This window comes from Triticum aestivum, chromosome 3D (genome assembly GCF_018294505.1).
Source record: "Triticum aestivum cultivar Chinese Spring chromosome 3D, IWGSC CS RefSeq v2.1, whole genome shotgun sequence".
Taxonomy (NCBI): Eukaryota; Viridiplantae; Streptophyta; class Magnoliopsida; order Poales; family Poaceae; genus Triticum; species Triticum aestivum.
The window spans coordinates 154,061,900-154,077,435 of NC_057802.1; the positions used below are offsets into that span (position 1 = coordinate 154,061,900).

Consider the following 15,536-nt stretch of genomic DNA (forward strand, 5'->3'; position numbering starts at 1 on the left):
TAATTCCCATGTGTCCTCGGGAGCGCTTTCCTTTATATAAGAGTTTGTCCAGGCTTGTCATTTGCTACAAAAAGGATTGGGCCACCTTGCTGCACCTTGTTTACTTCTGTTACTTGTTACCCGTTACAAATTACCTTATCACAAAACTATCCGTTAGCGATAATTTCAGTGCTTGCAGAGAATACCTTACTGAAAACCGCTTGTCATTTCCTTCTGCTCCTCGTTGGGTTTGACACTCTTACTTATCGAAAGGACTACGATAGATCCCATATACTTGTGGGTCATCAGGCACCCCGGCTCAGAGAGACCGGAACGCCCCGTATTCCAGCCCATAGATCGATGTATGTCTCTGGAATACGACACTGCTTGGCATAGAACAAATCACCTCTTTATTACAATCGATAGGGGTACAAGGGGATTACATCGACACGACGACACTACACCTACCAAGGTTTCTCTATGCAAGCAGCAGAACAACTCATAGCAGTGGGATAGATTCTAGCAGCGGAACAACGATGATGACGATGGACTCCACTCCGTAGGGACTCTGGCTGGAACATTTATCCTAGCTCGCAAACACAAGATTATCGGCAAAACAAGCAAGCAGACAAGGCATGACCTGCAAACTGGCATGACATGCTAGGTCAGTACATTGAATGTACTTGCAAGCTCACAGCAACCAAAGCAATCAAGACAAACAACAGCATGGCAATTACAGGTTACTTAGCAAGGATGAACATGATACAGCTAGAGGAACAAGGCATGGACATGGTGAACAAGATAGCACTAGAACAAGAACAGATGAGCATGGCATTAGAACATGATGATACTAGCATGCAACATGTTAACAATATCATGCACCAACTTACTCTGTTCGGGGTTACCTCGTAACCATCACATGAACCACTTACCATCATGGTCATCACACGATCACCTCAGGATCAAATCGAGCTTGGTATTAACAATACCGTAGTAATCATTGCATGACCACAAGGAGCTTGATCTTTACCCTTGATTATCGCATAATACCATAAACCTCAACCATCTTCGGTATCCTCGATACCACTGTGATCCTCTCGCGATCACATAAGAATCAACCACTTCTTTCATCATCAAACCGGGGTTCTTATTAAACAGGTTATTATTACTGTTGACCCATAGTGTGACCTACTACGAACTGGGCCCATATCCGCGGGCGCGACTATTGATAGATTATACCCACTCTCAGAGGTTAGCACACTGTACCCACAACACAGAACCCATGGCCTCGTGCTCCCATTCGGGTGGACCAACGGCGTTCCGACAAAACCGATCTGTTGCCATGACACTCTCCCGGCCACTCCGACAAACTCCCCTTTGGGCTAAGTCATGGTGGCCCCGATGTCACCTCGTGACATCCAACGGCCACCGTCGTGGCAAAACTAAACAGTCCCAAACGGGGACAACCCGGGTACAACAACAATGGGCACACAAGGCTTATGTCCGCCTACCTGATCAGGGTAGCGCGCGCCCATAACCTTCCCTAGTTGGAGGCACCGGCGAGAGGCACGACAATAGACTGCATTAGGGCCTTCTCATAAAGGCAAATGCGACTGCACTGGTCAGTTCAATTTCGATGGCACTATGACTCAGCTAACAGGTGTTCAAGTTTAATAAATGTCCGGTTAAACTTGAATGCGAAAGATGCTGAGTCATAATATGACAAAATAATAATGCACATGAGCATGATATTAACATAAGCATGGAGGAGCAACATAACCATATGAATCACTAGCATCAATACTAATGCAACACTTAGACTACTAAATGCAGATGAACATGGCATCATGATCATATATAACACATGTACTTTCATAACAAATGTAATAATGCATCGAAGAAGATCACTATCACCAGCATGTACTACCAACCAACATGACATAAGAGAATAATACCAGCAAGTAGCACATACTAACAAGGTGCATAAGGGCATAACATGAAGATGAACATGGATCCACAAGCACAACCGAAACAACAATAGCAATAGTTAAAGGAGCAAACATTTATTAAATATTCAAGTGGAAACCATGGCTACTGCAAATCCATCATGCAAGTGACTGTCGTGGCTTGCCTGGGGATGAAGGAACCCTCGGGGAGAAGTGCGGAAGGATCGCAGAAAGATTCGCTAGAAATAGTTCTCTCCCGGAGGGGGCTGTTTATGGGCAAGGGAAAAATGGTCATTTTCACTGTATGGAAACATTGTGAAAATGATACCAACAGAACGGGCTCGACGAGATGAATATGTGGGCTTTGGAATCACCTCAATCGGAGCTACGATCGCGAAGATACGAGGTGTGGAAGTATAGGGGCCAATCTGTGAAAAATCTTCTACAAACAAGTCCCTGGTGGAGTAAAACAGAAACGCATTTCTCAGATTACGTTTTCAGAAAGTGAAAACGTATTGTAAGCCGAAGGAGAAGAGGAATGCGTTTTCTTCAAAGGAAAGCGTATTTCAGGAATACGCCTGCACTGAAAACGGTCAGCGGGGCCACTGGGTCAAAGGGTGTGTCACTTACAGGTGGGGCCGGCTGGTCCTTTCTTCCTCCTCGCGCGCCCGTCTTCTTTCTCCCGACGTCCAGAGCAGAGGAGCAGGGAGGGGGGGCGGCCTGGCTAGCTCCGGTTGTCTCCGGCCGAGATCCAGCCACCGGCGAGTGCGGGAGATGCTGTCGCACTTGACCAGGGGTCCACGCGCGTCGGGGGAGGACGGGACGAGGGCGGCGATGGCGTACATAGGAGGGGCACCGGCGATGGGGCTCGCGGCTCCGGCCACCTCCAGGCGAGGGAATGGCACCAGCGGGATCAGCGAGGCGTGTCGCGTCCTTTCAGAGGGGAAACGGACGTCGGGGAGGAGCAGGGATGAGGTGGTTCCGGGCAACAGAGGAACAAGGCGAGCGGTGGCCGTACGCGGGATGATGTCCATGACTACTCCAGCGAGGGGTGAGGGGTGGAAGAGGAGCTCCGGAGAGTGGGGAAGAAGATGTTGGTGGCTAGAGGTGGAGGAGGGGCTCGGCTGGCTCGAATTTGAGCCGAGGCCGAGGCGGCAATGGTGGACGCGGCGAACAGAGGCGAGGTGAGGCCGTTCCGGTGGACTAGAGAGGCGGGGGAGGGGTGAAGAGCTGCGAGGGGACTCGGGGGCGCTTACATAGCCACGGGGAGGGTTCTAGCACACACGGGAGAGCTCGGGCTCGACGCCAATGGAGGACAGGGGAGGCTAGCATCACGGGCACGGCTGCCAGCGCTCGATGACAGCGAAACAGGAGAGGGGCTGGCACAGGACAATGCAGGAGCTCACGGGGAAGCTCTAGGACAAGGATGGGCGTCGAGACGAGGAGGAAGAGGGCGGCTACAGGGCACGCGGGCGGCCACAACGCGTGATTTGGCTCGTCCGCCCCGTGGTCACCGCGTGCAAACAGTGCTAGCCCATGCTCTGATCATCCATACCTTGTCTCGGAGGTGTACCATAGTACCCCGAGTGCCAAGGAAGAAACAAGCAAGGGCAGGGGCAAAGAAAAGAGTAGCACCTAGCTCCAAAGCAGAGAAACAGGAAGGTTTTTATGCTGAAAGGAGACAAACACAGGAGGGGATACGGGAGAGCTTTGGCATGGCTTGATCACATGCTAAAGCCACTGTGATGGCAAAATATCACAAGAAATGGAGGAGTCTAGATGGGGGTTGCTATGGAAAGGGTCCCACTGGTCAGATTTACAAGATTTGAGGTGGCACTCACATACCAGCTTGGATTGATCTAAAATTGGTAGGAGATGAATTATTTGATGATATTAAGCTTATGTAATAGTTTAACGCCATTTGAAAATACCAAAATAGTACTTGCTTCACAGAGCTTCAATCTGGACAGAAACTTAGGAAAATTGCACAAGGCAAATGGCTAGATGGAATGATCCCACATTTGGTGGAGATAGGTAATATGGATATGCGAATGCCTTGGTAAATGTTCAGCCATAATGAAGCGATATAAAATATAGTTTCTTCACAAACTGAAATTCTGACCAGAAACCAAGATTTGATGGTGAGCTCACATGGAGAGGTGTCATGAGCTCAAATTTGGAGGAGAGTCATTATTTGATCGTAGGAAGGATGTGGAAAAGTTTCAACTCATTCGAATATGCCTAGATTGCACCTCCTTCACAAAGTTCCTTTCTGGATAGAAACTTTGGAAAATAGCTGCATAATATTTACTAGGAAAATTGAGTTGAATCTTGTCATGAGGCAATGATATGGACAGAAAAGGTGTCCAAAAAGTTTGGGGTCAATCAAGAAAAGATAAATAACACTTCCTTCATAAAGTGCCATTTAGGGCAGAATAGGAAAAGAATTATTTGAGGATTATTTTTTAACATGGCAATGAAAAGTTTTGCCATATTTGAGGAATATATGACCCAAAAAAATTATGAGAATTATTTGGGAATTTTTAGAGTGACAGAAAGGTAGGTTGCTTCACAACCTAGGGCAAATAGGGTTATTCCTTTAATAGAAAAGGAATATTCCCAATAAAAAGAATATTCAGATATGGGCTAGGATAAAATGACATAAGATAGGGATGGTTTTGGAGGATGATAAGCCACTATGAAACCTAGGAAGGCATGCTCTTCCCAAGTTTTAGGATCACAGAGCCACGGAAAAGCAAATCAAAGCAGAAACTCAAAGGAAATCAAAAGAAAAAGAAAAGGCCAAAATCCAGGGTGTTACAGGGAGAGAGTGTGTGTTTTTGATAGAGAGATCCCCTTGAGATCGTGATGGGACTACATGGGTGGGACATTGAGTGTGACAAGGTGTGTGCGCGTTAGAAGATACCCCAAGAGGGATCGTGATTGACCTAGGGATGGTAGGAGACAATACGTGTGTTAGTGATGGATAGTGAGAGGTAGTCATACCTAGGAGGGAGTGCATCTGCCTACGATGGAGTGAGAGATTATGGTACATAGGGGGGTGCGTGTCAAATAGAGAGAGAACAAGAGGGGGTGTTAGATTGGTCTATGTGGTGCGAGTGAGATATGTGTATGTGTGACCAAGGGAGATATAAAGTTTGAGAGAGATAGAGGTGCCCCGATACGGCTGAGTGGTGCGTGAGAGAGTTGAGAGAGAGAGAGAGAGAGAGGGAGGGAGAGATACTCCCTTCGTTCGATAATGTAGTGCACATAATTTTTTTAAAGTCAAACTTTGGAAACTTTGACCAAGTCTACAGAGAAGGTTATTTATATCTACAATACCAAAGATACATCATATGAAACTACATCTTCTGGTGAATCTAGTGACATGTGTTTGTTGTTCTAGATGGAATGTTTTTCTCCACATACCTGGTCAAACTTTGTGAGGTTTGACTTTTCGAAAAATCTATATGCTATGCACCGAAGAGAGTACCTAGCTAAGTTGAGAGAGATCAAGTGTGTGTGTGGAAGAGAGAGGGATAACACATAATAAAATGGAGAGAAAGTGTGTGTATCTTATGCAAAAATATCACACATGCATCCCCGAGATAGAAAAGTGAGGTGAGGAGATACATCGAGATAGCTAGTGTGTGATTGTTTGCAATGGAGAGAGAGAGACCCCCATAACACCTGTCCAGTAGAGGTTTGGCCAACAAGGGACAGCAGTCGAGAGGGGCGTATGGAGACGAAGATGGAGGCATGGGGGAGAGAGGGTGTGTTTGTGACAGAGAGACCCCCTCAAGATTGTGATGGGACTATATGGGTGGGTGAGGGAGTTATGGACTAAGGGGTCCTTGGGGTGCCAGCCCACTGAATATGGGCCGGACTAGTGAAGCTGTGGTGTGTCCTCCAAGTTAAGGATAGACATGATCTTTTTATCACTTATTGTAATCTATCTCCGGTAACCCTAACCCTATCGGTGTCTATATAAACCAAGGGTTGTAGTATTTGGGGGGAGGAGATATTCATTACCTCATACCCTTAGGGTTTAGCTCATGCTGATCTCGAGGTAGACCTACTCTGTAAACCATACTATACATCCAATATAATCAAGCAGGACGTATGGTATTACCTCTTCGAGAGGGCCCGAACCTGGGTAAACATTGTGTTCGTCGTCCCTTGTTCCCCATCGATCCTAGATCCATAGCTCGGGACACCCTACCCCGAGGTCTGACGGTTTTGACACCGACATTGGTGCTTTCATTGAGAGTTCTGCTGTTGGATCGCAAGAAGAATCGATGGCTCAACCGGTCGTTGGAGACCACACCCGCGCCGAGGGCTTCCCCGCCCTGGTCATGTCTTTGTCTTCGGCGGCATATTAGTGCGCGCCAATCCCACTGGTCGCCTTGACCAGATCGAAGGCTTCACCCCCATAAAGGGACTCGCGGGTTCAGGGGCATCAACCCCGGGACCAGCGGACTAACAAGAATCAGGTATCTCTCAGAGTCCGGCCTTGAAGCCCGACTCCGATAGACCGCCCACAAGATCTCCCGCCGAGTCACCGGAGTCTTCGGCACCCCCATGTGCCTCGCCGGTAGACCACTTGGGAAGTCTATTCTGTGCAATGGGAATCTCCGTTATCAAGCCCACGGCCTACGATCGGATAGGGCTTAAGCCCGACGACCGAGAAGTCAACACCCCTCCGGTCACACACCTCGTCGCCGCCGTCAAAGAGGCCCAGGAGGGGCCACAACCTTACAAGCTAAAGACGGTGTACACTCGAGTCTCTAGCTCGAAGTCAGACACCAGCCCAGATGTATGTCCGGACTTGATCCCCAATTCAAGATCCGGCCTCGAGCCGATCCTGTCGCATACCAGTCCGGATGTGAGCCCGCATGATTAGAACTGGACATGAATCAAGCGCCCATCAAGGATAGTCCGGGTCCGCTGCAGGAGGGAATCCTCGAATTTTTCCCACCCACCCACCATACTGAATACTCCCCGGATTCGGGAAGCCCGGACATATGGGACCTCATGTACATCAAACAGCTGCCAAACGAGGCAGTCCATCATTATTGGGCTAGATTTCTACTGGTGAAGAACAGGATAGCGCCTTGCTGTGACAAATAGATAATTAAAGCCTTCTAGTTCAACTGCAAGGATTAGGGCCTCTTAAATGCCCTCGCACGTCGCCGAATTCAAAGATTTACCGAACTATCAGACATGGTACGCAAGTATTGTGCCATGGAGAACACATGGAGGGCGCAACAGATGAACATGGGGCTGCCGCCCACCGCGTAGCACGGGAAGTCTCGTATTAAATGAGCATACACACATCGATCACCAGAGCGTGGGCCCGACGAAAAGAAAACTAAGCCTAGATCAGTGCTGGACGAGTTGCTGGATAAACCATGCCCAATACACTCGGTCCTGCTAGACGCAAACCCAACCCACAGACTTCGAGCCTGTTGGGTGGTGAGACAGGTAGCCAAACATGGTGAGTCAATCTTGGGCCTTACACATCCAGATAAACAGTTCGCAGCTTCACCACAGGACCACAATGTCCTTACGGTCTACGAGACATTCGCCTCAAACAATAAAAGGAAAAAGGCTCTTCGAGAGCTCAGCCATATATATCTGATACGTCTCCAACGTATCTATAATTTTTGACTGCTTCATGCTATATTATATTCTGTTTTGGATGATTAATGGGCTTTGTTATACACTTTTATATTATTTTTGGGACTAACCTATTAACCAGAGGCCTAGCCCAAATTGCTGTTTTTTTTGCCTATTTCAGTGTTTTGCAGAAAAGAATATCAAATGGAGTCCAAACGGAATGAAGCCTTCGGGAACGTGATTTTCGGAACAAACGTGATCCAGAGGACTTGGACCCTACGTCAAGAAAGCAACCAGGAGGGCACGAGGTAGGGGGGCGCGCCTACCCCCCTTGGGCGCGCCCTCCACCCTCGTGGGGCCCACGCTGCTCCACCGACGTACTTCTTCCTCCTATATATACCTACGTACCCCCAAACCAACAGAAGCATCCACGAAAACCTAATTCCACCGCCGCAACCTTCTGTATCCGTGAGATCCCATCTTGGGGCCTTTTCCGGCGTCCTGCCGGAGGGGGCATTGATCACGGAGGGCTTCTACATCAACACCATAGCCTCTCCGATGATGTGTGAGTAGTTTACCTCAGACCTTCGGGTCCATAGTTATTAGCTAGATGGCTTCTTCTCTCTCTTTGGATCTCAATACAAAGTTCTCCACGATTCTCGTGGAGATCTATTCGATGTAATCTTCTTTTGCGGTGTGTTTGCTGAGACCGATGAATTGTGGGTTTATGATCAAGTTTATCTATGAACAATATTTGAATCTTCTCTGAATTCTTTTATGTATGATTGGTTATCTTTGCAAGTCTCTTCGAATTGTCAGTTGGTTTGGCCTACTAGATTGATCTTTCTTGCAATGGGAGAAGTGCTTAGCTTTGGGTTCAATCTTGCGGTGTCCTTTCCCAGTGACAGCAGGGGCAGCAAGGCACGTATTGTATTGTTGCCATCGAGGATAACAAGATGGGGTTTATTTCATATTGCATGAGTTTATCCCTCTACATCATGTCATCATACTTAAAGCATTACTCTGTTCTTATGAACTTAATACTCTAGATGCATGCTGGATAGCGGTCGATGTGTGGAGTAATAGTAGTAGATGCAGGCAGGAGTCGGTCTACTTGTCACGGACATGATGCCTATATACATGACCTAGATATTCTCATAACTATGCTCAATTCTATCAATTGCTCAACAGTAATTTGTTCACCCACCGTAATACTTATGCTCTCGAGAGAAGCCACTAGTGAAACCTATGGCCCCCGGGTCTATTTTCCATCATATTAATCTTCCAACACTTAGCTATTTTTATTACTTTGCATCTTTATTATAAAAATACCAAAAATATTATCTTATCATATCTATCAGATCTCACTTTCGTAAGTGACCATGAAGGGGTTGACAACCCCTTTATTCCGTTGGTTGCGAGGTTTTTATTTGTTTGTGTAGGTGCGAGGGACTCGTGCGTGGCCTCCTACTGGATTGATACCTTGGTTCTCAAAAACCGAGGGAAATACTTACGCTGCTTTACTACATCACCCATTCCTCTTCAAGGGAAAACCAACGCAGTGCTCAAGAGGTAGCAAGAAGGATTTCTGGCGCCGTTGTCGGGGAGGCTTACGCAAGGTCAAGTCAAGATTTGGACTCCCGACAATGAGCCATTTCTGGCGCCGTTGCCGGGGAGTCTACGCAAAAGTCAACATACCAAGTACCCATCACAAACTCTTATCCCCCGCATTACATTATTTGCCATTTGCCTCTCGTTTTCCTCTCCCCCACTTCACCCTTGCCGTTTTATTCGCCCTCTCTTTTTCGTTTGCCTCTTTTCCGCTTGCTTCTTGTTTGCTCGTGTGTTGGATTTCTTGCTTGTCACGATGGCTCTACCTAGATTTGGTGATCTTCACCTTAAAAGGTTATAAGAGATCGAAAGCAACGTCAGGAGTTTTATGACTTTACAATTTAAGCATAATAATTTCTTTAAGAACGAGCTTAAGGAATAAAAAACTTCATGGGTTATATGAATAAAGAGCTCGATGATATGTCTAAAGAATTTTATGGTTTGAAATCTCAGATTGCTCATCTCGAAAAATTAATAGCTGAAGTTTCGGATAAGCAGGCCACCTTAGTTAATAAGATGGCCGCTAAGCCAGAAAATTTTGAAAATAAATATGAAGATCTAAAAGTTATTGATGTGTCTCCTATTAAATCTTTGTTTTGCAATATGAATCTTTAACAAAATTGTGGGTTTATGATCAAGTATATATAAGTCTCTATAAAATATACGATAATAGTAATAATATAAATATATATAATGTGGTTAAAAATACATTGGGCTGCCGATCTTTAAGAAAAAGCCCATAGGCCGGTATGGGCCTCAAAAAATAAGTTGAAACCACTGTCACCGTATTTCATGGGCTACGCATGTTAAAATACAAAACCTAGGCCTAGCTAATACTTGTTCACCCTCTAGAAAAAAATGATACCAGATCCTCGAGCGAACTGGATTATAGAGGGGGCCGGCGGCACGACTGAAGAAGCACATCAGGAGCGATTTTTTTTCTTCAGTGGATGGCTCTCGATGGCGTTTTTTTACTTGCCTCTGCACCATACAACTTGTATTTTTAGCCTCCCAGTCCATGGTGGACTAGCAGCCCATTTGCTGGGTGGGCCAACCTACAGAAACCAGCACTCGATTTTTCATCAAGCCCCAAAAACAATGTAGTACTCTGTTTGTTTTGAGGCCGAAAACATTACGGCAGGGGTTGAGCGGGGGAGGGGGCAAGACAGAGCAAAAATATTAAAAAGAGCTGATCCGCCGTTGCTACCCTAACAAATCAGGTGCAATTCTTCTCGGGAAGAAGGTGTGACGTTGACACCCACACGTCACATACCCCACAGTAGGCATACTAACAAGTTCACACACAAGCACAGAAGAAAAGGTAAACATTCGTATCAAACTCAGGTTCACGGGACACATTCATATTCATAGCCAACATTCACTATCAACAACTCAAAAGATTCATATATACACAAGTTCAGCATGTCTATGGATCCAAATGATTGATAGATCACAGAACAATATTCATAGATAATTCACAAAAAGATTCAGATATACACATGTTCAGTATGTTTATGCATCCAAATGATTGAGATCACAGCCAATATGATCCATGGACGAACTTTAATTACCTAGGGTACAGACTGGTAAATGGTGTTCAGTCAGAGGTACTTCTTGCTAAAATTAATGCTTGTACGAGTAAACTTTCAAGTACATAAGAGGCAACACAGACAATCTGAACTTTGCTTGTAGGTTTATCCTCAAATTGTGGCCTCGTGCCGAGGGAGGTTTGAACAACTTGGCCACTACTTTCATCCAACTAGTTTACTGGCTCATCTTGGTCCTGTAGCTCGCCAAAATTCTACATTGCAGACTGGTAAATGGTGTTTAGTCAGAGGTACTTCTTGCTAAAATTAATGCGTAGAGAAAAAGAGAAGAGTTTTGCGCGGCAATACAATGTCATGCAGACATCGCTCCATGGCGGGTTCAATGGCAAACCCTCCCCACCCCTCTCCAGATTGTAATCCAGAGGAAGATATATGTTCTGAGGCGGATTCAGACGCCGCTGACCACTCCTATTTACCCCCCAAGGTGTTTGCTCTACCTTGGCATGATGATGTTAGTCATATCATGCATATGTTGCCTTGCAGTGCCTACTTTTGACATCATATATGTCATCTGCTTAGTTTAGACATGTTCTGTAATGCCACCTGTTTAGTTTCTATATCATATATGGGAATTATGCAGTCTCATGTCTTTTAGCCAGCCATAATATACGTGAAATGTGCAATGCCATCCTGTTTAACCAGGCATCATATATTTGAATGTTATCTTGCCCATCCTTTTATTCATTACATTTCCATTTGTCGACAATGTTTGTACATTAAACTACTCTTCCTGTGAATCAGCCATTTGGGTGGGAGATTGAAAAATCTAGAGTGAAAACAAGGCCTTCAGAGCAGAAAGTGCTACCTGTCGAAGCAGATCTCTTGTTGGGTCCCGATAGCTCCTCAGAGATGGATTCAGAGACAGATGACCAGTCCTATTCCCCCACCGAGGTGTATGCTCTAACTTGGCATGGTTATACTGCTCATATCATGCATATGGTGTCTTACATTGCATAGTTTAGACATCATATACACAATATTCAACACCATGTTCTTAGTTCAGACATCATATCTAATGCCCTCTGTTTAGCATATAAATCACATATGTGAATTAAATGATGCGATCCTGATTACTTAGATAACATGTAGGTGAATTATGTCATGCGATCTTGTTTAGTTATTCATCATATCTTTGAATTATGTTATGCTATGCTATCCAGTTTAGATAGACATCATATATGTGAAATTATGTCATGCTATCCGTTTTAGTTACACAATATACATGTCAACTATTTCATGCCCTCTTTTTTCCACACTATCTATTGCATCTGTCTCTCATACAATGTTTGTACATTCAACTATGTTTCCTGTTTATCAGCCATTTGAATTGGAGCGGGTGATGCCAGCATATAGCGGACTAAAAACACGGTCTTCAAATAAAACAGTGCTACCTCTTGGTGGAGATAGCACCCCGGTTGTACATGCACGAGAACCAGCCCTACCACACATAACCCAAACTCTCGCAGATTGTACCCCTACTGTGATGGACAGAGAACCAGCTTCACCAAATCTAACCCCAACCCCAGCAGATAGTAACCCAGTTCCTGTTGACACAGCACCATCTCCACCACAGAGCTCCCAAACAAGAGCAGTTAGTAAGGTAGCTCCAGTGCCCAAAGGGCCAGTACTACCACGGCGAACCCCAACTCCACCAGTTAGTACGCCTATTCCTGTGGAGGAAGCACAACCAGCTAGTCGTAGTTTAGCATCTATCGCATTTGATGTTGTTAAATCGTATGTGTGTATCTTCCCATCTTGGAAATATTATACTGAAGATGAAGGAAAATGCAAGTTGCAGGTGTTTGTCCAGGAGTTATGTGTAAGTAATGTTATTCATGGCAATTACTTTGCTTTGTCCCATACATCCTACCTCCATGATGGTTATAATACATCAAATTTTCCCATTTTTCTCTATAGAGAAGGACCAATTTGGAAACTCAGGATGAGGTAACCTGTGCTAATACCTCTGCTATCTTCAAGAATGCTTGGTGGCAGTATCAGAATTACCTAAAGAAAATGTACTTCACCGGCAAAGAAACTCATCAAATTCCCTTATGTTCTCCTGAGACACATTTACTGGGAACGCCTTGTTCTGTACTGGTCCCGAACCAAGAATGTGGTAAGGTCTATGAGCTCATTTTCTATTTTAAGTATTATATTGTTGCGTCTTACTGTACTTTGTTCATGTAGAACAAGTGCCTAAACCTGAAGAACAACTGTTCTAATTTAAGATTCCATTGCTATCATAGTTCAAAAAAGTGCTAGGCGTTAATTGTGCGTTTTGCCACCGCCTTGTGCTTTACTGACCAAAGCGCGTGATTATGCGCAGTTATGCACAGATTAAGCGTAGTTATGCGCAATGCGTTTCGCCAATGCCTAGAGCCTAGGCGCGCTTAAGCGCTCGCTTAGGCGCGCCTTTTTTAACTATGATTGCTATCATGCATACTGCTTTCCTCTTGTACCACTGTATTTACTCATACAAACTTAATTTTTAATTGAAGGATCCAATCGAAACTCCAATGGCACAACAGGTATGTTCACGCATGTTTCTTTAACAGGCTTGCTCTTATCAATAGCTCTGTTGATTTCAATTTCAATTGTGTATACAGTTGACTTCTCATATCATGCACATTACTAGCATCACAACAGAGCCAATAGTGTTGTTGTACATGTAGACCCGTGGTACCCATCTGAAATCTTGTTGTGCCGTGTAGTTTCCCACGCTTTGTATTCTTTCACTGCTGCTTTGTCTTGAACTGATATGATTTGAACCGTGTCTCTATTTTGATTTGGCAAGACAATGCAGTGACCATAGGACATAGATATATGTTTGTTTGATGCTTTTATTATGTATTAGTACTTGGCAATAGAAGACTTGGTAGTTTAATCCTGTCCACCTTACTAATGAACTGGTTCACCGAAATGAGTTTCATATACTAGTACGTGCTAAACCTGTTATGTGTCTGCTTGTTTCTTCTTTTAGAATGCTGACAGAATATTGGGGAAGAGTGCCTTATTAAGCAATGGTAAAGGAAGTAATGCAGATAAGGTTCAGGATAGTGACACATCCTTGTTGGTCTCCAACAAAGCTGATAAAACAGCTAAGGAAGACTATCTCGAAGACAGTGAGACAACCCCAAAGTCCTGTCTTGGTTTAGTGTTCGAGTTACTGGCCACTACCGCTTGCACAAGCTATTCAAACTCACTGTCTGAATCAGTTCAGTTTCTTGAGTCTCAACTACAAGCTGAAAGACATCGATCAGCTGTGCTGCGACAAGAAGCGGAAGGACTGTGGAAGTCGCTGGAGCATTCAGATGCATACTTTCTGGTGCAACAGCAAGCGTTGGAGTATTTTAGCGCCAAACAGGACAAAGCTAATAAGCTTGCTAAGCTTATTGCCAGCATGGTGGATACCACGTTTCTTGAGCTCTTCCGAAGTTGTTTCAGTTATGCTCTTGTTTTGCTGCCGCGTTTATTTGCACTGGTAGCCAATTTTGACGGCCAGTGTATGTAATATGCTGCTTTGTTCCCTATCTTTGCACTGGTGGCGAACTTTGATGCCCAGTGGATGTAATATGTGTAATAGCGGTAATAGGCTAGCGTTAATTGCTTGCTTATTTATTTCCTTATTGTCTTGTTTAGTTGTTTGCTTGTAGTCACTGCAGTTCTTTTTCTGTGTTTTTCTAGTGGCCACAATAACCTATTTTTGGAAACTAGGCCAAAATAATCATGGCAACACGGGGACTGTTGTAACCATGGGCCTCCTGCGGGCCGTACGATCCATGGGCCTTCTACGGGCCATAGGATCCATTGGCCTTCTATACGAGCCGTACGATCCATGGGCCTTCTACGGGCCGTACAATCCATGGGCCTTTTACGGGCCGTAGGATCCATGGGCCTTCTACGGGGCATGTCATCATTTCGCCAATCATGGGCCATACTATTCGTGGACAATAACGAGCCGTTAATAGGCCGTATTTGATAACTCTATGAAAACAGCCCAACGGGTTTTTTTCGACATGAAAACGGCCCAACGTATTAATGGGCCACAAACGGGCCGACTGTAACCACGGGCTGAATTTGGCCCACAAGCAGAAAATGACAGTAACGGGCCGTAAGTAACCGAATGCTGGAAATGAGCCCAAGAATAAATGGGCCATGAGAAGGCCGAAAGATAACATGGGCTGGAAACGGCCCAACGGAATAATGGGCCATTAATGGGTATAAAGTGATACACTGTTCATTACGGGCCAGTTTTACCACGGGCCGTTAAGGGGCCAAGGGTTACTAAGGGCCTCATATGGGCCGAAAGACGTCATGGGCCATACATGGGCCGGGAGTTAAAACGGGCTGGAATTATATTGGACGGCCCAGATGACGCTACTGGGCCTAATTCGGATAGGCCGTAAACGGGCCCTGGGATAGCGGGCTATAAATGGGCTATATGCGAACAGGTCATTAATAGGCTTGCCGTGGGCTGGCCCGCCACCTTTTGACCAAGTCAAACGGGCCGGCCTTTTCACAGGAATGGGCCTCTGTTGGTCCGTGCCATGTGTCGACGTATCATAGGCGCTTTCGGTCCAATGAGTGGATGGCATCTGTCCCAACGGTGAGCCGACATGTGTTTCCTCCAGCCAATGATGATTTTACACGTGGAAAATCCCCATTGGTCGGGGCTGTTAACGGGTTATCGGATCCAAAACCGGACCCGATAGCTTAACGGCGTTCCGTTACGGTGGATGTCACCCTTGACGAAAGCACTTCTGTGACGCGT

The 15,536-nt window shown here is 45.5% G+C and overlaps 1 protein-coding gene across 1 annotated transcript; it reads right to left on the reverse strand.

Moving 5' to 3' along the window:
- Positions 1-2,023: 2,023 nt before the first annotated feature.
- On the reverse strand, positions 2,024-3,317 carry LOC123074399 (uncharacterized). Its single transcript, XM_044497260.1, has 3 exons — positions 2,556-3,317; positions 2,300-2,381; positions 2,024-2,191 (listed from the first exon to the last, which is right to left on the reverse strand). Exons 1-3 carry the CDS (start codon positions 2,957-2,959, stop codon positions 2,165-2,167), a joined length of 513 nt encoding a protein of 170 aa, XP_044353195.1. The 5' UTR covers positions 2,960-3,317; the 3' UTR covers positions 2,024-2,164.
- Positions 3,318-15,536: the final 12,219 nt, after the last annotated feature.